At 38.6% G+C, this 23,160-nt stretch overlaps 1 protein-coding gene across 1 annotated transcript; it reads right to left on the reverse strand.

Annotated features, from left to right (window-relative positions):
• Nucleotides 1–22,557: 22,557 nt before the first annotated feature.
• LOC133765263 (large ribosomal subunit protein eL31-like) lies at nt 22,558–22,935 on the reverse strand. Its single transcript, XM_062198892.1, has one exon. The coding sequence runs from the start codon at nt 22,933–22,935 to the stop codon at nt 22,558–22,560; it is 378 nt and encodes a 125-aa protein (XP_062054876.1).
• Between the last annotated feature and the right edge of the window lie 225 nt (nt 22,936–23,160).

The raw sequence follows: 23,160 nt of genomic DNA on the forward strand, positions 1-23,160 counted from the left end.
CATAGCTGTATTAGCTCTCATTGCAGGATTAAGATTTTGTGCTTTTCCAAGCTTAGTTTCTTAGATGAGACAAACATACTTTCAACAGTTTAAGGGCTCTTTGCCTCCTCTGTTATGCCTAGACACCGTAGTGTTTAAAGCTGGGTGCATGTGAGAATGACGGTGATCTGCTATCAGTTTTCTGCACAAAGATTTCTTTGTCTGATTTGGCGGAGTTTCCTCCTAAGAGCTTGAAATTACAGAGTTCAAGTCACACCCCAGGGAATAGTCTTGCTCCAGTGTACCCATCTTGCTTCTTAGGCCCCTCTGGTTTGAGATGTATTCATACAGAATGAAGAAGTTTACACATATACTGCACTGTCTTCCTGTGATCCTGGAAAGCACGCGCATCTCAGAACTGACGCCCTCATGCAAGTTTCATGTTTCCCAGCTCTGTGGTCTTTGTCATCCCTGAGGATTGACCTAAGCAATCACCAGTATATGCTGCTTTGATTTTGCTAGGGGAAACAATGTCAGTGTGTATGTTTGAAAAATGGAGCCCCATAGAATGGAATAGGCGGTAAACTATGATTGCTCAGTAGTGTAAGTAAACTTTTAAAATGGGAGTACATAGACATTAGGGGATGTGGCAGACATGGAGTCAAATTTAGTTGCTTTTATTCACTGTGAATAATGTATTGAGGAAGACTTTGAAACACTAGTTAGGAACTAGGCTGTGTTTCTTGTATTTGTTCATAGAGTTTAGTGAATATAATAATAATAATGAAAAAATATACAGTGAAAGCATTATCCTCAGCTGAATATTATAATATGTTGTTAATTTAACATTTTCTGAAAATTGGGAAGATGCAGCTGCCTAATGTGCTTGCCAAGTTGTGTTCAGAAACTTTGGTAGACTTAGCCAATTTGAAGGACAGCTTACCTATAGATTAGGTTATTTCATGAGTTCCCTATTCTCTTTCCCTTTTTTTTCCTGTTCCTCATGGTCTCTGGTGTTTCAGCATTCTTCTTCCACTGAGGTTGAGTCTCAGTGTTACTCTTCCTAGCCCTCAGTAATAAAAGGATGGCGCCTTATCCTCCCATTCTGCAAAGTTCTTTGAAGAAATGAAATAGATATTAGTTATTTTTATTATACTTGATATCCTTATTTGTTCATTTAAAAATATTTTATTTATTTATTTGAGAGACAGAATTCGAGAGAAGGAGAGACAGAGAGAAAAGTCTTTCATCTGCTGGTTCACCCCCCAAATGGCTACAATGGTCGGAGTTGAGCCAGTCCAAAGCCAGAAGCCAGGAGATTCTTCCAGGTTTCTCACTCGGGTGCAGAGGCCCAAGCCCGTCAACCATCATCCACTGCTTTCTCAGGCTGTAGCAAAGAGCTGGATTGCAAGAGGAGCAGCTGGGACACAAACCCACAAACCAGCATCCATATGAGATGCTGGTGCAACAGGAGGATTCTTAACCTATTGTGCCACAGTGCCAGCCCCTTATTTGTTCATTTTTGATATTCAATTTTAATCTGAAATTTTTGTCTGAGTGAATTTGTTAATTTGAGAACATTAAAGTGCCACTTATGGTATTTGTTCTGAAACTCTTATGTGCCAAATTTCATCCTACCTATTATCATAGCAGTAGCAAGCATCTTTATTAATAAATAACTTACAGCTTAAAATGATCTCCTAAATACTTAAGCACTGGGGAAAATAGAATGGAAAGTGACATATGAATTTGATATCAAAATATAAATCTAGTATGTGTATATATCCATCAATGGAACTGAAAAAAGACAGATTGTCTTCCAGAGATTATTGTGGTTATTTGGTTTCAGTTGCGAAGCAGACTTTGCAAAGTACAAGGTATAGCAACTGTAAGTACTTGTAGGCTCAGAAGCCATGCTGGTCCAGTTTCAGCTGTGAATGCACAGGAAGAAATATGAGCTTCAAAGGTAGCTTTCATGTGAAGAAGAAGTTCAAATGAACAGAAAAGCGATGGACTAGGGAAGAGGGGGTTGAAGTATTCAAAATAATGCAACACTATTTCAGCTTCCAAGAAGGAATATTAGGAGATGCTGAGAAAAATCTAAAAGTTGGACTTGGAATTTCTGGACACCTAAACGTTGAGTACAGTTTACGGATACATATTTTCTGGTATTAGCCTTAACATACAAAGATATAACGACTTCTATAATATTATTAGAGAGTAGAAATGCTTATAAAGCTTGATATTTTTCTAGTTGTTCCTGTAGACAATCGAAAATGTCTGTAGAATGGAATTTACAAGGCTGCTTAACTTATACAAGGGAGTAACTTAGGTGCAGGGATACTCTGGTTTACATTTCCCCCTCCTGTTTCTGTATTGAATATCAATGTAGAGGGTGTAGTTCACCACTCAATTAGATACGGTCCCTCCCCAGTGGGTTTAGCACTAAAAATAAATATTTCCAGAGTGGTCTTGTTCATTCACAACAGGAAAATAATTTCAAGCAGGAGCATGTGTCTGTGTAAACTCATACTGCTGATATAGAGAGTAAAGAGGTTTAGTTCACACATGTTTTCTATTGCCGCACAGGGATATAAATGAGAAAATTAGACAATAAGACTTGATTAAAGTTTCAATATATAAATGTTAAAAAATCAAATGTCTATGAAACAATATTCTGATCTATTTTCCTGGCCTTGCTATCTTGTCAGGTGGCAGCATACTGCCTCTAGAGCAGATGAGCTTGATGCTACTAGTGCCACAAGATTCTTCCCATGTGGTATAGATTGGCCTCATTTCTCTGAAATGAGTTCTCTAGCATTCCAAAGTCCATCCTTTATTTCCTCTGAAGAAATCATTTCTAATTTGGAAAACTTTATAAATGGTATCCATATATCGTTTTACTATTTGGAGAGAAAGGACTTCTCTTCCTTGGATGCTGGATAATAATAGATTTTGTGGGTATGACAGCAATATGGCCAGATTCTCTGCGAAAAGAATTGCTTGCATGCTGTTGTTTGAAGGAAGAATAACAGCCTTTGTTATTCGAGGAATTGTTTCTTTTAATCAAAAATCTTGCTGTATCTAATTGACTCTCTGTACATCCCCTTTCTGTCCATGCTGAGATTCTGTGTCCAGCACATATGTTGAAATGGCAGTTGTCCACTACACCAAACCAAGAACATTATTTTTCAAACGGTTTCTTAGTTTCTAGCATCTAAACTGAAGCTGATCACAAATAATTAAAACTCTTCTTTGTGTAACAGTTTAAACATGGAGAGGCATTTCTGGATTACATGGAATTCTACCATTTTTTTTAAAGAATGACAGCAGATCAAGTGCAGTCACATTCATGAGTCTGCAACAAAAGGTTAGAACCAACATTATATTTTTTTGGTAAAGATTTATTTATTTATTCATTTTGAAAGTCAGAGGGAGAAGTGAGGAGAGGAGGGGAGGGGCGGGGAGGAGGAAGAAAAGGAGAAGAGAGGAGAGAGGGAGAGGAGAGGAGAGGCTGCATGTGGGAGACACACACACACACACACACAGAGAGCGAGCGAGCGAGCTTCCGTCTGGTGCTTCACTTCCCAGATGGCTACAAGAGCCAGCACTGGGTGAGGCCAAAGCCAGGAGCCTCACCTGAGTCTCCTTTGTGGGTTGCAAGGGTCCAAACATGAGTCGTCTGTCTCCACTGCTTTTCTCAGGCCATTAGCAGGGAGTTGAATCAGAAGTGGAGCAACATGGACTCTAACCCTCATTCATTTGGGATGACAACATCACAGGTGGCAACATTACTACTCCACGATATCAGCCCTTGGAATTCTACCTTTTGAGCATTTTAGGAGGCTACAAAGCATATTACCACTAATTATTCATAGTGTATTCCCAGAGAAGCAGTTACTAAGCACAGTATTTTAGAAAACATAGCTTTCAAAGGATCATATTGCCTGACCACATGTTACATATTAAAGAAAATTAACATGATTGGAGATAATTTGTGCTATGGTGTTACTGTTGCTTGTTAGTGCAAGACCTGGAGGGTATGTGAACTAAATGTTCCCTAGTTCACAGTGTAGTACATGATGAATTTTCTTGGCTTTCCTCACAAAGTCGTAAATCAATTGAATGAACTCAAAAATAAATTCCAAAGGATTTGCAGAGGGCAAGGACCCACTAGGGGCTATTCTTGACAAAATGGCTACTTGGTTATGTTATCCAAAGAACATCACATAATTTCTAATTACTTTAGTGATTTCATAGGTCAAGTATAGCCCAGTTTGTATCTACGTGGCACCATTGCAACTATTTAAAATCAAAGCAGTGCTTCTTAAAACAAGTTCAACTAATGTTGTTTTCCCCTGGAGTTGACAGGTTTGTTTGGGTATTATATAGACAAAAACCTCATTTATCAGCAGTAAAACCTCATTCATTTAAACTACTGATTCAGAATCTGTGTTATTTTTACTTGGGTGGATCCAAAGTTTATGTTAGTACAATCTGTTAAAGACAATTAATGAAATTAGTATGCTAATACTAAAACAAATGAGACTGTAGAGCAGATTGGATAAACATGGAGCAATGAGGTCACAATCCTGCTTGTGTCCCCCCAATTCTGAGTCAAACAGAGAAAACATTTTTATATTTAAAAATTTTAAGACCCTAATAATATTATAAAGCAAAAAAAAAAAATACTGTAAGAAGATGTATGGTATCAGTTGAGTGGGGAAAGCCCAGCTCTCCATTTGTACAATAGTATAGTGCAAAATATGGGGTGGATATCTAGGGGACCTCTCAGCTTAATGACCATAGATCTGAAGAAGAGAAGCAATCTCTCAGGCAAAGTCAGAGAAGTTAATTGGTTTGCCATTGTGGGACAGGCAGATGGATTGCTCCACAATCAATTCCAAGGTTCCAAGTCACTGTTTTCCTCCCCTCTTGGAATAGTGGTTTTGTGGATTTGGGTCAGAGGGGAGGGCTGACGCTTGTTGACTTCATGGGAAGTCTTCATTTCTGTAAAATATTTTCTGGGACTTATTTTTTAATACACTCTCCAACCACTTTCCCATGGGACAGGATACAGATCATGGTACATAGAAAGAGTATTCACAAATATGTGCACAAAGATTGCCCAATTCAATAATAAACATCAACTAAGAATCATCATGTGTTAGAGATAATGAAGTAAATAAACATCACAACTGAAAAAGGGGCTAATGGAACATTCAGAAAAACGCTATAAAATACAAACAACTAATATTCCCAATGGATAAGAATCTGCATTTCATTGATGAAACAAGAAATACTGGATATAACATCATAACTGATAAGGAATTTAATAGAATTAATATCAGGTGGACATTATTGAAGATTACTTAAGCTGCAAGATCAACTGAAATTATTCTAGAATGTAGCACAAAAGGACAAAGGTATTAAAAGTATGAAAGGCAGTTGAGATAAATACAAGTTTAATTGTCAATTTCATAGAAGTTTCTGAGAATGAGAAATAATCAAATGCTTGAAAAATGTCCAGAGAAGAAGATGGACATGAACCTTCAGATTGTATCTTAGTTAATTTTTTGCTGTTGTTATCAGAGTACCACTCACTGGGCAATTTATAAGCAATAGAAGTTTATTTGGTTTATGGTTCCTGAGGTTGGAAATATTAAGAAGCCATTTTATTGATTTGGGTCTTGTCTCTCCTTTCTTTTGGTTAGTAGGGCTAAGATGTGTTCATTGTGTTTATGTTTTTAAATTAACAGCTCTTTGTTTTATTGATCTTTTGTTTCTTTTTTTGGATTCAATTTTGTTGTTCCTCAACAGTCTAGACAAGGGCTGATCCTGTCATTGTCTCTCATAGTGTCCATTTCACTTAGCAACAACAACAACAACAAAAATACTAAAAGGAATAAAATAGTAAGTTGTTCCTCAACAGTCTAGGCAAGGGCTGATCATGTCATTGTCTCTCATAGTGTCCATTTCACTTCAATGGGTATCATTTTAGATGCTCGTTTAGTTGCCATCGATCAGGGAGAACATATGATATTTGTCCCTTTTGGACTGGCTTATTTCACTCAGCATGATGTTTTCCAGCTTCCTCCATTTTGTTGTAAATGCCCACATTTCATTGTTTTTTACTGCTGTATAGTGTTCCATAGAGTACATATCCCATAGTTTCTTTAACCAGTCATCCGTTGATGGACATTTAGGTTGATTCCATGTCTTAGCTATTGTGAATTGAGCTGCAACAAATATTGAGGTGCAAATGGCTCTCTTTTTTCTCCCTTTTAATTCCATTTGGGTAAATTCCAAGGAGTGGGATGGCTGGGTCCTGTGGTAGTGCTATATTCAGGTTTCTGAGGACTCTCCAAACTGTATTCTATAGTGGCTTTACCAGTTTGCATTCCCACCAACAGTGGATTAGTGTCCCTTTTTCCCCACATCCTCGCCAGCATCTGTTGTTGGTTGATTTCTGTATGTGAGCCATTCTAACTGGGGTGAGGTGAAACCTCATTGTGGTTTTGATCTGCATTTCCCTGATGGCTAGGGATCTGAGCATTTTTTCATGTGTCTGTTGGCCATTTGGATTTCCTCTTTTGAAAAATGTCTGTTAAGGTCCTTGGCCCATTTTTTTATTGGGTTGTTTGTTTTGATTCTGTGGTGTTTTTTGATCATTTTATAGATTCTAGTTGTTAATCCTTTATCTGTTGTGTAATTTGCGAATAACGTCTCCCATTCTGTTGGTTGCCTCTTCACTTTCTTGACTGTTTCTTTTGCTGTAAAGAAACTCTTCAATTTGAGGTAATCCCATTTGTTTATTTTATCTCTGATTGCCCGTGCCTCTGGGGTCTTCTCCAGGAATTCTTCGCCTGTTCCAATATCTTGAAGGGTTTCCCCTATGCTCTCAATGGTGTCGCGCGCATCTCTAGTTCTTTGATCCATGTTGAGTGGATTTTTGTATAAGGTGTAAGATAGGGGTCCTGCTTCATACTTCGACATGTGGACATCCAGTTTTCCCAGCACCATTTGTTGAAGAGGCTGTCCTTGTTCCAGCGGTTGGTTTTAGGTCCTTTGTCGAATATGAGTTGGTTATAGATGTTTGGATTGATCTCCGGTGTTTCTATTCTGTTCCATTGGTCTATCCATCTGTTTTTGTACCAGTACCAGGCTGTTTTGATTATAACTGCCCTGTAGTATGTCTTGAAGTCTGGAATTGTGATGCCTCCGGCCTTGTTTTTATTGTAAAGGATTGCTTTAGCTATTCTCGGTCTCCTATTTCTCCATATGAATTTCAGCATCATTTTTTCTAGGTCATTGAAGAATGACTTTGGTATTTTGATTGGTATTGCCTTGAACTTGTAAGTTGCTTTTGGGAGAATGGACATTTTGATGATACTGATTCTACCAATCCATGAGCATGGCAGGTTTTTCCATTTTTTTGTGTCGTCTTCTATTTCTTTCTTTAGTGTTTTGTAATTTTCATCATAGAGGTCTTTGACATCCTTGGTTAAATTTATTCCAAGGTACTTTATTGTTTTTGTGGCTATCGTGAATGGTATTGATCTTAGAAGTTCTTCCTCGGCCCTGGCATTATCTGTGTATACAAAGGCTATTGATTTCTGAGCGTTGACTTTGTATCCTGCTACTTTACCAAACTCTTCTATGAGTTCCAATACTCTCTTATAGGAGTTTATCGGGTCCCCTATATATAGTATCATGTCATCTGCAAATAAGGATAGTTTAACTTCCTCCTTTCCCATTTGTATACCTTTAATTTCTTTTTCTTGCCTGATGGCCCTGGCTAACACTTCTAGGACTATATTGAACAGCAATGGTGAGGGTGGGTATCCCTGTCTGTTACCAGTTTCCAATGGAAATGCCTCCAACTTTTCCCCATTCAATATGATGCTGGCCATTGGTTTATCATAGAATGACGCCTATATTCCTTTGAAACAGTGGTCTTTCTAATTTTTACTTATTGAACATTATGGTTAGTGGTATATTAAGCTGTGATAATAAAGTGAATGTATGTTATTGGAAAAATTAAAGGGAAAAAGAAATGGAAGAGGGGGAATGAGGATGGAGAGAGGGAGGGGACGTATGGTTATTTTCTTAGACCTATTTCTATGAAATATATGAAATTCATACTGTTCATATTAATAAAAATTTAAAAAGAGGCAACCTTGCTTCACATATCAGAATATTATTAAATATGGCTACAATTATGGAGAAAAAAGTGATTCTTATGGAAGACAATTATGAAGAACTATATCATTTTTTGATGACACTGAAGAAATTTGAATTTGTATTTTAAAAAATCTGTAGAACAGCCTCAGAGTTCTGAAGCATCATTCCAAGGCACACAGTCACAGTATGTCTTTCAGAAGGTAGCATGGGCTGTTTTCTCAGCTGGTGCATTTAGTCAGACTTCTTAACTATGTTATTTCTTTTCTTTTTCTTTTCTCTTTTTTTCTATTATTCGAGGCTCAGGAAGGGTACATTGTGAAACTCAAAATCTAGAATGGTTTTGCTACAATGAAACTCCCGAAAGCTCACCATGTTGAATATTTTTTCTCTTTTGAACTCAGGAGGAGATTCCATGGCAATGCACTGTAAAAAGAAGCATGTATGTTTCAGGAAGGCAGAAAATTTGCCTGAAGTCTATGACACTTTGGGATGAGAAATGATAGCAGCTGGATCACCTCTAGGAGGCGTCTCGTGAAGCCAATCATATGCCACTCAGCACTGTGGTGGGAGGTGGGGTTTACACATGAGAAGCCTTCAACGGACTCCATCTTTCAGTAGCTTCCAATTGAGATGAGAAATTGGAATAATAACTACCTGTGTTTATACAAAATTTTACTGTGGTACTACATCCGTTTTAGAAATTGATAGGAGAGTACAGTGAAGGCTTGGAACATAAGTGAAGTATCAATTTAGTCTTAAATGGTCCATAATATGCCAAGTTATGAGAAGATCATAGGCAAAGATAAGGAAATCAGGAGGAGGCTGCTTGTGAAAAGGTGACAGATTGGAGTAACTGGAACAGAAAGTGGGAAATCTTGGAAATTTGTTTGGGTCGTATGTCTTGAGACTCACATGAGGTTTCAGAATTTATTTAGAGAAATTTAAGGAGGAGAGAGGATAGAGTAAAAAGTGCAATGGTGTTGAAAGCAGGAAAGTTAGTATCAAATTTTGTTTTCCCTCCACGTAACTCAGTGACTACATAGAGAATCTTTATTATCATGGATCCCAAGACTGGTGGTATAACACAGATACTAAAATAATAACTCTTTTATAGATAAATATTTAAAAATTGTCCTGAAGTTGGAAGGACTGAAGAAGGTGAGCTTGAGGTACAGTGAACAGAGAAGGGCAGTGTGTGACTGGAGTGGTAGGCCTTGAGCTAGATAGGTGTTACTGTGGCAGGGTTCTCCAGCAGAGATCCGGGATACCAAAGCTCTTAGCAGGGAAACAGCTTTTATTCTTGCTGGCAGGTCCAGAGGAGAGTTTTGTCTCCAAATTCTGGGCCCTAAACAGAGCAGGTCATTGTCTTATACACCTTAGCACAAACAACTTTAAGTTTTTTTTATAAATACCCAGTTGTACAACCTTTGGTTAGCTACTTTGAGCTACAGCACTACTTAAACAACCATCACACAAAGTCTCACCTGTGTGCACCTGAGTCGCAGCAGTTGACCTAGCTGCTTTGTGGTATTTCTCAGAATGCACCTGGACGCCCCTGGTCTCGGGAAACCCCTGCTTGAGAGCTTCTAACCATTTTTGCTTTTAGCCAATTATTCAGCTAGCAATGGCTGATCTGTTTAAGTTTGCATTTTGCAAAGAGTGCTGTGGTGGCAATGTGAAGAGAAGCTTGGGGAAAGATGCAGCTGGATGCAGGAGGAGTGTTGGAGTGCCACAAATGGTGTGTAGGGCGTTTACACAGAAGGGCAAAGCACATATTTTCTCCTGCCTTCCTGTGACCTGGAGCAGTGTGAGTCAATCTGTAGCTACTAAGGAAAAACAAACTTTCCTTTTCAGAAGTACAGTACAAAAACAGCTTGACAATATTTGGGAAAGAACACTGCTTTTGCCAGCATTGCCGCTCAATAGGCTAATCCTCTGCCTGTGGCGCTGGCACACTGGATTCTAGTCCCGGTTGGGGCGCCGAAATCTGTCCCGGTTGTCCCTCTTCCAGTCCAGCTCTCTGCTGTGGCCCGGAGTGTCTCTCTCTCTCACTGTCCACTCTGCCTGTCAAAAAAAAAAAAAAAAAAAAAAAGAACACTGCTTTTATTCTAATGGTATAATAGATGCCTACAGTAATCACTGTGTCCTTACTTGGCATTGCACAAACTCCTACCAATGATCAAAAATTCTTCTTTTATTTATTTATTTATTTTTATTTGACAGGTAGAGTTATAGTCAGTGAGAGAGAGAGAGACAGAGAGAAAGGTCTTCCTTTCATTGGTTCACATCCCCAAATGGCTGCTACAACCAGCACTGCGCCGATCCAAAGCCAGGAGCCAGGTGCTTCCTCCTGGTCTCCCATGCGGGTGCAGGGGGCCCAAGCACTTGAGCCATCCTCCACTGCCCTCCCGGGCCACAGCAGAGAGCTGGACTGGAAGAGGAGCAACCGGGACTAGAACTGGCGTCCACATGGGATGCCAGCGCTGCAGGCAGAGGATTAACCAAGTGAGCCACGACGCTGGCCCCAAAAACTCTTCTCTTTTGAAAGATTTGTTTATTTGTTTATCTACTCATTTATTTATTTAAAAAGGAGAGAGAGCGCACGCTTGAGTGTGCTGCTATCTCTGATTCACTTCCGGAATGGCTTCAACAGTCAGAAGGCTGAAGCTGGGAGCTTGTAACTCCATCCTAGCTTCCCACATGTGTGGCAGGGGCCAATCATTTGGACCATATTTTGTTGCCTTTGTGGGTGCATTAGCAGGAAGCTGTATTGGAAGTCAAGCAGCTGCGGCTTGAATCTGCACTCTGGATGTGGGATGCCAGTATCCCAAACTGTGGCTTAACCTGCGGCACCATGAAGTGAGCCACCAGAAACTCTTCTTACTCCATCTTTTCTCTGTCTGTCTCTGTCTTTGTCTCTCTCTCACTCCCATTCCCTCTTCCTTCTCACCACTCCCTTCCCCAATGAATAATGTTTTGTGTCTAAAATATACTGCAAATTAAAATAAACATGCTGGTTAGAAGAAAGAGGCAGATTTCTAAAGTAGGATTAGAAGAAATTGTAAGATTCTGATTTTAAAAATAGAGATACATTATCTTCCAACATGCTGTGTCTCACTCACATATGGTATCAGGCAATATGTGCTTGGTTGTCCCGTCACATGTGCTCCAGCCCTTGTGGACATACACCAGACACCCAGAGCATTTGAATCATGGAATAATCTGAGAGGCCCGTGAGGTCATTTCAAGCAGCTTTCTGCCAGGGTTGCATTGTTCCTTACCAAAGAGCTCAAAAGCCATTGCCTCCTTGGGATTCAAATAGCTTATGCTAAACAGATCTTCCTTTGGGCTTACTGTTCATCTTACTTGAGATCTGTAACATTTCTTTTTTTCTTATATTCTTCATTTATTTTAGTTTTCATTTTCCTAATCTTTATATAGAATTTAATCTCATCCTTTTAGATTCTGGTATGACTGAAGCTTAGGCAATAACAAGATGACGATATTTTCATCAAAACATTCCTTTGAGACATTCCATTTTCTAGGTGGTCAGAGAGCATTGCCTGATTGGATTAGTCTATTATGCTAGGCAGTCCTTCAGGGCCAATTAGAAGCCTTCTGTGTCCCAGCTGTCCATCTACACACCTAGAGTAGAACTGCTCAGTCACATTCCTCCCTCTGCAAATGTGTCCCCTGGAACTACTCTTTGGAAAGCTGTTCTGTCTTGGGTAGCCAAAGTAAAGCTATTTATAAAGTGGGGTCCACTTCTCCATTTTTATGTGAGTATAAAACACCTTACACTTCAAAAATCTACTGTTTCATCCTATCCCACGTTGATTGGCTTGGGCAATTTTTATATTGGATTCAAAAGAGATACATCTCTTGCAATAAAAATTCACCAGTATATGTGCAATAAAAAGAATACTAGTGTGATGTTTATTGGTTTGTAAATCTACTAGGATGTAAAGAACGAGGTGCTGCTTTCGTATTGACCACCATTTCCATCCTTAACAGAAGTTCCAGTTCTACTTCCCAGTACCTGTAACGACAGGCAGTTCTGTATTTAATTTGGACTTAATTTTATAGGACGAAATTTTGACATATGAAGACTCTTACATATCAATGTCATCAGCCTATGAAAAGATAGAGTTCCTATTCTGATGTATTTTTCAACCTTATGTTCTGATCAACCACTTTCTTAAAACATTCTCATAGGTGCTTAGGTCACTCATAGTAGTCTGTTTTGAGGTTGAACCTTTTAAAATTACATAGAAACTAAAACCTTGACTTTAGACCACTAATGGATTGTTTTCTTTCTTTTAAAACAATTAACTCTAAGCTGAGCTTGAGCTCAGATATCTGATTCTGTGGTATTTTGAGATATTAGTCTGTGAAGTTTTTCCCTCTGCCTTTACCCTTTGTGTTCCATTACCCATCAGTTCAGGGGATGACTGTATGATGCCAAACCCAAATGGTAGGACAGAGAGCAGAAACAGCTTGCAAATCCTAAGGGCTAAAAGGATGATAATAATTATTTTAAAGAGCCATGAGGTGGAAAGGATTTTCCTCGGGCACATCTTTAATTCTTCCTTAGATAAGGAGAGTTGGAGGAGGGTATGACCTCGGGAACACATTGGCCCTGGCCCTGATTCTTAGCAGCATATTGATCAAATCTCACAGAGGAGTGGTTTCCTAGGGCATCTTGTTTGGTGGGATTATTAAAGGCAACCTTGCAGTAGCATTCCTTGCATGGTAGGAATCAGCAGGAGCCTTTGGACATGTTGAAGCCGGGCTGAGAGGTAACTGTGTGCACCAGACTCGGCAAACGTTTCCTGTGGTTTAATAGATGCTACAGGTAAACACAGCCCAGCAGCCCTTGTTGCTGCCTACAACGTCCTTGAACTTTGACTTCGCTTGTTGGGGAAACTCCTGTGATGCTTGAGCATAATTTTCCTGCTGGGTCATGGGGATGACAGCTTGAAATGTAGATTAAATTGCTTTGTAGAAGTGTTGGTTATTTCTCACATGCTTGAGTTTTGTAGCCTGAGATTTATATTCCCTGTGCATGAATATTGTTCTCTTAAATCACTGCTCCAGTGAGAAAAATTAGATTAATAAGTATAAGTCCTAGAGTCTTTTTTTTAATGATTTATTTATTTATCTGAAAGGCAGAGTTACAGAGAGGCAAGTGGCAAAGATGGAGAGAGAGAGGTCTTCTATCTGCTGGTTCACTCCCCAAATGGCTTCAATGGCTGGAGCTGGGCCTATTTGAAGCCAGGAGCCAAGAGCTTCTTCTGGGTCTCTGTTTTGACCAGATAGTGATATAGCCAAGAGCTGTGCACAGACTTCAATATTAGAGGATCGATTCACGAATAAACATACTCATATCCATGAAAGTAGAAAGATAAGATTTATTTACAGAGACTCCTGTCCCTTAGAAACTTACAATCCTAACACCAGAATAAAGCACCATGGGCAACGCATGTAGCATTCGGGAAGCAATCAGTGCCGCTTCATTTGTTACTCTTCTTACTTTTATATCCTTTCTTTATGTAATCCCTTACCTAGCCTTAACCTTAGCAGTGTTTGCCAATTGGCCAGAGGCAAATATTTTTGAAGTTGTCTGTGAACTGGCCTGGACAGGGCCATATTCCCACACAATTTGATTAGAACATTGTTTGGAAGAAAAGAGGGCGCCCTCTATTCCCCAAACAGCCTCTGTGTTCACTGAAGGTTGTACAGACTCATCTCCTTATCTTGTTTACTTCTTTTCCTTGAGTCAAACTTTTTCCTTCTACTTTTATCAGTACTTTTTCATTCTCTTTACAGTCTCCCACATGGGTGCAGGGGTCCAAGGACTTGGGCCATCTTCCACTGCTTTCCCAGGTGCATTAGCAGGGAGCTGGACTGGAAATGGAATAGCCGGGACTCGAACCAGCACCACAGGTGGCAGCCTTGTATGCTATGCCACGGTGCTCGCCACTGTCCTAGAGTCTTAAAAGGTACCACTTTCTGGGACATAACTCTAGTGTGTCCTCTTTATATGTTATGTATCTAAGTATTTTTTTAAGGAGAATAACAAAACAATAACACCTTCCTGTCCTTACTCAAGTAGCTTCCTCACAATTCTGGCCTTAGGACACCAAACAATAGATGCAGCTCTTTTATAGGAGACATTATCTTGTAGCATTTTGAGTCCTTAGCAGAATGAGAGAAGAATGCAGGCATTATTTCCGATTTTATTTATAGTCCATTTACATTTCTGTCTTTCAGGATATATCATCAGGGTGACTGAGAAAGAGATTTGTTTTTTAAGGAAATAATTTTCATCCAAACATTCAATAAGAGGACTTATTATTTTGTGTAAACTAACTTTTTTAAAAAAATTCATTTATTTACTTCAATTTTTGTTTTAAAATCAAAGAGAGACGAGAGAGAGAGAGAGAGAGAGAGAGAGAGAGAGAGAGAGAGAGAGAGAGAAACACAGAGACAGACAGACAAAGATATCTCCCATCTACTGGTTCATTCCCCGAATGTCTGCAACAACCAGAGTTGGTTCAGGCCAAGGCTAGGATCTAGGAATTCAGTTCGAGTCTCCCACATGGATGGCAGAGACTCATAGTCTTGTGCCTGCCTGGGTGCACATTAGCAGAAAGCTGGAACAGGAAGTTGGCTGGGATCTGAATTCAGGCACTCTGATATGGGATGTGGGAATCCCAAGTGTTATGTTAATAACTCTGCCAAATACCTGCCCTATGAATTGACATTTCCATATATACTTTTTGATACATATTGTTCTTAAAAGTAAAATGATTATGTGTATGTGTGTGTATTTGGTAGGGGGAGAGAGTTTTCTTCTTAGCTTTTTTTTCTGTTGTTTTAACTTTAAAGCAAATGGAGAAAACACAGTGGACTCTACACAGGATTGAGAGAGGCACAAATTACTGACTTCTCTTCTTTCCTACACTCAAGTGTTGATAAAATGTGTACAGTTTAGACAGGTTGAAATGTATATAATGGAGTATTTAGCTTGGGAATTTTTATGCCATGTCAAATCTGGGTGATTCATATTCAATAGACAACAATGTATGTTTGGATTTAGCTACCATTTAGATTTCACGGTAAAATTTGTCAAAGGCCTTCTCACTCACACTGTCTTCTCAAGAGTAGTGGCATAAATCAGGGACCATTTTGAAAATTTTTGTCAATCATGAGGATTTTCAGGAGATCCTGGGAGGAAACCTGGTAGTCTTATCCTAATGCCCTGTTATTGTGGCTCTTGATATTGAGCATCTTGCCAGTGCACCTGCCTGCCAGTATGCACACCTGTATATGCATTTGTGTCTTGACTAGGAAGCCCCTAGGAGAAATACAAGACAATAAGGAACATAGGGCTGACCTGTTACTTGAGAGTGAGGAAAATCTACAGAAAAGTAAATGAAAACTTTCAAAAGGAAGGAAAGATACACATGAGGGATGTCAGATTTACCAAATAAAAATATAGGTTCCCCAGTTAAATTTTAATTAGATGTAAGTAATACTTGTAAATGTTTAAAAATAAAAGTAAAATTGCCTAGACATGCCATGCTTAAAAATTATCAGGAACTTGAGTGTATTGGAAAAGCTGCATTTTATCTGGAAACCCAAAGGAGAGGTGCTTCCTGGATGGCTTCTTTTTGAGGGGTAAGGTGTAAGCGACTCCCTCTGAGCGGTCAGATGAAGAATCTAGAAAGAGTGTGAGAGGCCCAGTATAAATTGGGGAAAATCTCACCTCTAGTGAGAGAAGGAGCGTGGTGATGCTAGGATGCTGGTGTTCCTGGAAGGAATTCCTGAGCTATCTTTTCCTGAAAGACAGGTCAGTCAATGGATGGAGAACAGAAAATCTTTTAGGAGCTGGTTCCTGGAATGACAGTTTTATAAGTGAAGCATCGCCAACAGTGACAAAAGGCAGTGAATGTTGAGAGTGGTTTTTCTTAGGTGAAAAGAAGAAGCAAGGACAGTGAAAATACCCAGGTTGGTTATCACTGACTCCCCTTCTTATCCTCCCTCTCACTTCTTGTCCAGGAGAAATAAGGGAGATTCAGACAGAATTGGATCCCTCAGTGCTTTGCAAGTAAGAGTGAGTAGACAGGGTCTCTTTTTTTTTTTCTTGATTTAGGCCCCCCCCCTTTTTTTTGCAATCATGCATGTTTATGTGTAATACATTTCTCCTCACATAGTGATAAATAGTCTAAATTTACCCCTTAGCTTGGTGATTTAAGGGAGCAATAACTTAGAGAAGTGAAAGAATGCAAAATTTTGAATGGCGTGAAAACCAGTATCTTGGTTATTTTTAGTTTTTGGTTGCATGTCTTTGCTCTCTTACTCTGAGTTCTGCAAATCTATAATCCACAGTAATTAATTTAAATTTTCTTTTGATGTCAGCAGTTTTTGGTTTAAACACCAAACTCCCCACACACCACAGATTTCTTGCTTTAATCCACGAGGGTAATCAGCATTTCATATTCTCCCTCATGTGCTTGCTATTAGTCTGTCTCTAAATTCTGTTCTCAATTACCACAGATAGGTAAATATATGTAGAGCAGAAACTTGTTAATTTGTAACTTAAAGACTGGAAAACAATGGGTTTAAATTAATTGGATATCTAGTATTTTTAAAGTTGCAGAACAACCAAACATTAACCAGGCTAGGGAAGAACAATTGTTGTACCTTATGTCTTGTGCTATTTTATATGAAAACAGTGGCTTATGTAGGACTCCTGAGTTAGATCACAACTATGTGTTTTTATGCAGCTGTGTATTTTGGTACTGGTTGTAAGCCAATATGCCAAAGCTAATTTGCAAAACATCAATTTACAAAAGTTGATTTACTGTGGGACTTGTTCACTGGCATATAAAGTTTTTTGGAGATACAGATTTTTAGTTCCTGTGTCTACCATATTTTGTGCAAATGGATGTTTCTCTTAAATATAGTTTACTGACTTCTTTATTTATGTGGATCTAGGTTCATTTTTGCCTCTATTGGCAAAATGGTGAAAGTGATCTTTTAGGTTAAAATATTACATCACCTTAAAGCATTCATTTGTGCCTTTGACTCTGGGGAATGTTAGAACAAGGGAAAAACATCAGCCCATCCATGAAGCTTGGAATCTGGCTTTGTCTTTTGGGGGCTGTGTGATCTTTAACAAGCATTTCATCTTTGAAAGGCTTTAGTTTTCTCACCTGAACATGTTATCACTTATTACAACTGAAAAATGGCTCTGCAGGAAAGGAAGAAGATCAATTACATTGTACATACAATAGAGCAAACCTTGTGGTCCTCTTTCCTTTGCATGTGTGTATTGGGTTGCCTTTACTATCACCATGTGCTACTTACATGTGTCGTAACGGATATAGGATACATGGTTCTCAGGTCCTTCCCTGATATTCTATGCTTTTATTATCTTCTGACACATGAGAACTGCTGTATTAGGGGTTAAGGTTTCTATGATCTGATGGAGTTTCTACTGGATAGCTCTCTAGGAGACTTACAGTACAGATTTGAATAATGTGATTTAGCTAAATGAGATATAAAATCAACATCCTTAGAATGCCTTTACTAGTAAACTCAACTCTTTGATGCCAAAATAAAATTATTTCACATGTGTTTACTCTTCACACATTCATCCACTCCATTGTTCAACAATATCCATTGCATGCCTACCACATATAGAGTAGATCTGGAGCTCTAGGGGTGCATTTTCACCAAGAGCCCACAGTATTTTCAGAAGATAGTCACACAGTCAGACAAGCAAGTATAATGTAGTGCAATGGTTTCCTTATAAGTTATACACATGATTAAACTGGATTTGCCAACTGTTAGAATGCCACTCCTTCCTTTGCCCCTTAATTGGATTCTTTCACTATGGCTCACCATACTGCTTCCTAATGGACTTGCTCGTATGGCAATAGCTGACTTGCTTTTCCCACAAATAGCACATCTACAAGCTACATAATGCCTGGGTAGGGTAGGCATTAAGCAACACCTCATAGAGAACATGATACCTAACCTTATTGATACAATCTTTTCTTCCAAATAATTTGAATCCAATATACAGAGAATGTCAGTCAGTTGATATTGGGATGAGAAGCTGGAAGATGAGGAGTAACAATGACAGAGCATGAGAAACAGGCCTATCATAGTCTTGTTTCTGAGGATGGTAAGCTAAACCATGAATACTGGCCTGGGTTCTGAATGCTATTCTATTTCCGGAGCCATGCTCCACCTTGTGTGGGGGACTGGCTAGGTGAGTCTAGGGCAAAACCGTGAGGCTTTCTTTTCTCATTTAGAGTCCTGTTCTTACAACAAATGCCCACTGATTTGTAGCTAAGTGAGTTTCTGCTTTTGACAATAAGAAAGTTCAAATATAAAGTCTTATGGTATGATGAAAGAGGGAGTCCTGACTCTGCATGATAGAGGAGAATGTGCTTCACCCGAGACTTGAAGCATAGAGAGGTCAGAAGATCAATTGTTCAAGTGCAAAGAGGAAACAGTGAACAAGCCAAGCTCAAAAAGAAGCTACAGTTTAGCATGAATGGTGCAGGAGAGCTGTGTGTGGGTGTAGGATACGAAAATGGACTCTCACATAACGACTAGATTGTGAAGATTTTTATTTTATGACAGGTGAAAGAAGCAACTGTGAGAATTTTTAAACAAGCACAGCATGGAAAATAATTTATTAAAATTAATTCTGGAGAGTAAAAGTTGAGTTAGTGGGTCATTTGAACAGTGCAAGTGAGTTCTAGGAGCTGTAACTAGGGCAGAATCAGTGGGGGATAATTATAAAAGTGATTATAAGGCAATAGAGTGAACAAGATTTGGTAATTGATTAGTCATGAGGGAAGATTCAGGAATAATGTCCAGGATTTTCGGTCTGGGTGAAGAAGCTAATAATTCTTGAACAATAGAACAGGGGAGATGCAAGTTTCAGTTCTCTTAGATTTGAGGGACAAAGATGTGTGATTGTCTCTATATTTTGAGGTCTAAATTAATAACGGAAGACTCTCTCTCTCTCTCTCTCTCTCTCTCTCTATATATATATATATATATATATATATATATATATATAATGGTACACAGATCTCTTAGCTCCATAATGAATCCAGTATTGCTCAACTTTTTAAAAATTACTGTTCTCTAATTATGGAGATCCCTCAGTTTGGAGTTACAGTAGTTGACGGTTGCTTAAGAAACCAGTACTGCTTTTTGCTGTCCTTTGTCTTTGAGGGTACTCATGGATGTGGCTGCTTAGGGCACAACCATTTCAAGCTATCTCTCCCTAATGAGTGCCATCAGACACTGTGCAAGACTGTACAGTGTGGCGGAGGAGGGGAGGCAAAATGACAGCAAACAAAAGCTTCTCTTTGCTTTGGTTTCCTCTTGTTGCATCCTCTCTGACTCTAAAGGTAAGCTAATGGCCTTGGTTTTCCATCCTGTCTAGATTTTTTGTCTCAGGGAGAAGTTGAGTTGGGTTCTGAAGCGAAGGGTGTCTTGTATGACTTCCAGGCGCCCACTCTTATCCTCTCTGCTTCCTTTGTTCTCTCAATAGTTTCTAGGTTCCCTTAGTGGTTTTTTTTTTTTTTTTTTTTTTTTTTTTTTTTTTTTTACTATACAATGGTGAAGTTGTTTACCACTAGAAGGAGTTCATCGGGTGAAATTTACCCAGGGCTCACTTAAAACTGATGTTGCACGCATGCATGAATTGCTTCCAGGGTTACTCACTCCTTTAGCTTTTGCTGAGGAATCTGTCAGTCAAATCTGTAGCTGCTGACAGCAACTTTTGAAGACTCTTTTCTCTTAACCATAATGCATTAAACACTTTGAAAACAGATAAGCTAAGATTTTCTCACAGTCTGTTGTGCATGTTTCCTTTCTATACACTTCAATATAATGAAATTCTCATGTTGTGCAAAGAGAATTGTGGCATAAAACACATCAGGTTTTATTCTTTCTCACTTTATCCCTATGTATGGATCCCCACAAATTCCCGATATATTGGGTTAGTGTGATAATAAGTTCCAATTTTAAAGCTTGAAAGTCCTTAATATGATCCATAACTCAACAGAAGTTTCCCTTGTGAAAAAATGTGATGTGATGTTTCTGTTTGCTTCTATTCTCTTTTGTGTTGCTCATCTCCCCCATTAGCATGAGTCCAGCATTTTGAAACCAGGAGCGCCATTAAAAATCATCTTTTAAAGAAGGGAATACCATCACTGTGATTGCAATACCCGAGGAGAAGCTAAGTAGAAAGTGGCTTTATGAAGATGAATTACTGTTGCAAAAAGAACTGTGACACTGATAAATATTAAAGAGCCACTGTTGCCCCCATGGAAATCATTTTATTTAGTTGCTTGGAAAACCTATTCTCTGTCCTTCTCTTCCCTTTTATTTCTGTGTTGATTTACATGACAAGAAAGTCTCTGGTCCTTGGGAGCTTGTCTGCTCCTGCCACTGTTCTCTGTTTCCAGTCATCACCCTCTCTTTGCTGAGGAGATGAGTGACAATGAAGTGAGGAGTAAATGGCTACTGGAGCAGATGAACTCTGAGAAACAAAGATCCCCTTTTCATGCAAATTGCATAGTAATTTAACATGAAGGAAGAAAAAACCTCAGGGCACAAGATATCCAGAGTACTGGATAGTATTGGAGGTTCTTCCGTGCAGCCTTGATGTCTCTTTAAAGAGTGTTATCTTTCAAAGCATCTCACTCCCTTTTACATAAAATGAAAACACATTTCCAATTTCAAAAGGACATTGAGGAACTTAAAACTCAACCTGAATCACAGGCCTGGGTGTGTCCTCACACCACCAGTCTCCTCTGTGTCTCCTTTAACTCTGTCACTCATTCCTCCAAAGAATGTACCTGCCCATGCTTACATTTTGCCCAAGCTGTCCATTCCACCTGGGAGTAGGAGGCTTTCTTCCCTTTCTTTTTTTACTTAAACTTTCTCTGCCTTTCAAAGTTTAACTCAAACCTTACTCTCTTTCCCTACAGATTGAATGATCCGTTTTCAGAATTCCCATTGTAGTTTTTGATAGCACTTATCATTTTTCATACAAGTAGGATGCTATCCAAATTTGTTCAGGAGAGTAACCATGTATTATAATAAATTGCTGCTTATCTATAGCCCTTGATGTAGTAACAGATATAGCATATGTATTTGTTAAATGTACTAGCTGTTACTGAAGCATTACTAAACGGAGAAGGATAAATTTATTTTAGATCTATATATCTGTCGGTCTATTATTGTTTTTATTCTAGATTGAAAACCCTGGACAGTTTGCCTTAAAGATAAGTCAAGCCAAGCTATGTGGCCTGCTTTTGATTAGTTGATTATTCAAAGACAACATCATTCATAGAATGATAAATTAATGTATTTCATTTAAAATGATGTTTAACTCAGAGAATTGGTACCTACTCACATTATATGGTGTGAATATTATTGACAATAACATTTGTAATAGGAAATAAATTCTCACCTTCTGCCTAGTACCATTATAAGCATCTTAAGTTTGTATACTTTTACTCAGTCCTAATCCTCACAAAAATCCTATGAAGCAGATAGTATTGTTATCTTCCTCACTTCATAGTTAAGGAATCCGAGTGTTAAGCCACTTGCCAACAGTTAGAGAATTTGGACATCAGTAGTCTGGCTTCAGGGGTTTCTGTTGTTAAGCCCTTATTGTGTTGTCTATTTTACTACTTTTCTGCCTTTCCTGTGTTCAGTACTCCTCACTTTGCAAACTCAGGGACCACTCATTCTGAGAATGTATCTGATAGGCCTTTTGTCTGGGTTTTTACTGTTCACAATGCAAAACCCAGGGAAGGATTCTATTTGGACAGAGAAGTTCACATTAAATGACTACTACATTATCATCAAAGTAAAATGAGATTGCTGGAAACTTTTTAAACTAGTGCAAATGTGTTGCTTATGAGAACATAAAAGGAGGCCAGTAGGTCATATGGTTTGTTTATAATTCCTTTTAATTACTGTTTCTTTCTATTAGTTGTTTGCAAACATTAAATTATAGGGTAGATGAATGAAGAGGAAATTATATAGATATCATAAAGCTAAAAGAAGTGACATATAAAACTGCCATGAAAATATACAGTATAAAGGAAACAATACCTCAACTCACTTCACTTAATGGTAAAGAGAGCAGATTCCTAGTTGAAAAGAAAATACTCCTTTTTGCTCTGATACTTACTTATGGAACAAAACTTGTATCCTGTGATTTAAGTACTATCAATGTCAGTTGCTTTCTGTATGTGTGTATATATATATATATATATATATGTGTGTGTGTGTGTGTGTGTGTATACACTTTTTTTTTTTTTTTTTTTGCAGTTTACAGCTTTAATCAGTTGTCATCCACCTTGACTCTAGATTTTTTAAAATGGTGACCGATATGTAGGTAACCAAAGTGTAGAGCTTATTTGGAAAATCTTCATTCTCATTATGTTTTCTGAACAATCTCATGTGGATGTGGTATTGGAGGTTGCTTATTCCTGTAGCCCAGACAGCTTTGCTGAGCCTGGTAGCAGTGTGCACATCTGGAGTCCCCATCTCTTTCATGGTGAACTTCCAGATTTCTTGGAGTGTCCCAGGATCATGCTTCTTGGAACTCACTCCATGGATGTGCTTGTGAATGTTGATTGTACACTTTTGGGTCACCACTTTGTTGATGGCAGAATGGCATTTCTTATTTTTGCCACCCTTCATTATGGGAGCCATCTTGTGGGAGCTAAGTTGGAAAGGAGTCTGTGTATTGTAATGTGTATGTGAGGATGAAGATTCCTTTGTGAAGAATATAGGAACCATTTAGACAATAGATATATTTTCTGAAGTAATGTATGGTGAAAGTAAGGCTGCTAACCTCTCTGATCATCTAGAAGAATAATTAAAAAATTAGAAATGAGAGCAAAACTTATCTCCATGTCATTATTGTAAAAATTATTT

The sequence above is a fragment of the Lepus europaeus genome, chromosome 8, assembly GCF_033115175.1.
Source record: "Lepus europaeus isolate LE1 chromosome 8, mLepTim1.pri, whole genome shotgun sequence".
Classification (NCBI taxonomy): Eukaryota; Metazoa; Chordata; class Mammalia; order Lagomorpha; family Leporidae; genus Lepus; species Lepus europaeus.

Excerpts from the sequence above, each read along its gene's own strand:
- LOC133765263 (XM_062198892.1), bottom strand. The coding sequence starts at position 22,935 with ATGGCTCCCATAATGAAGGGTGGCAAAAATAAGAAATGCCATTCTGCC.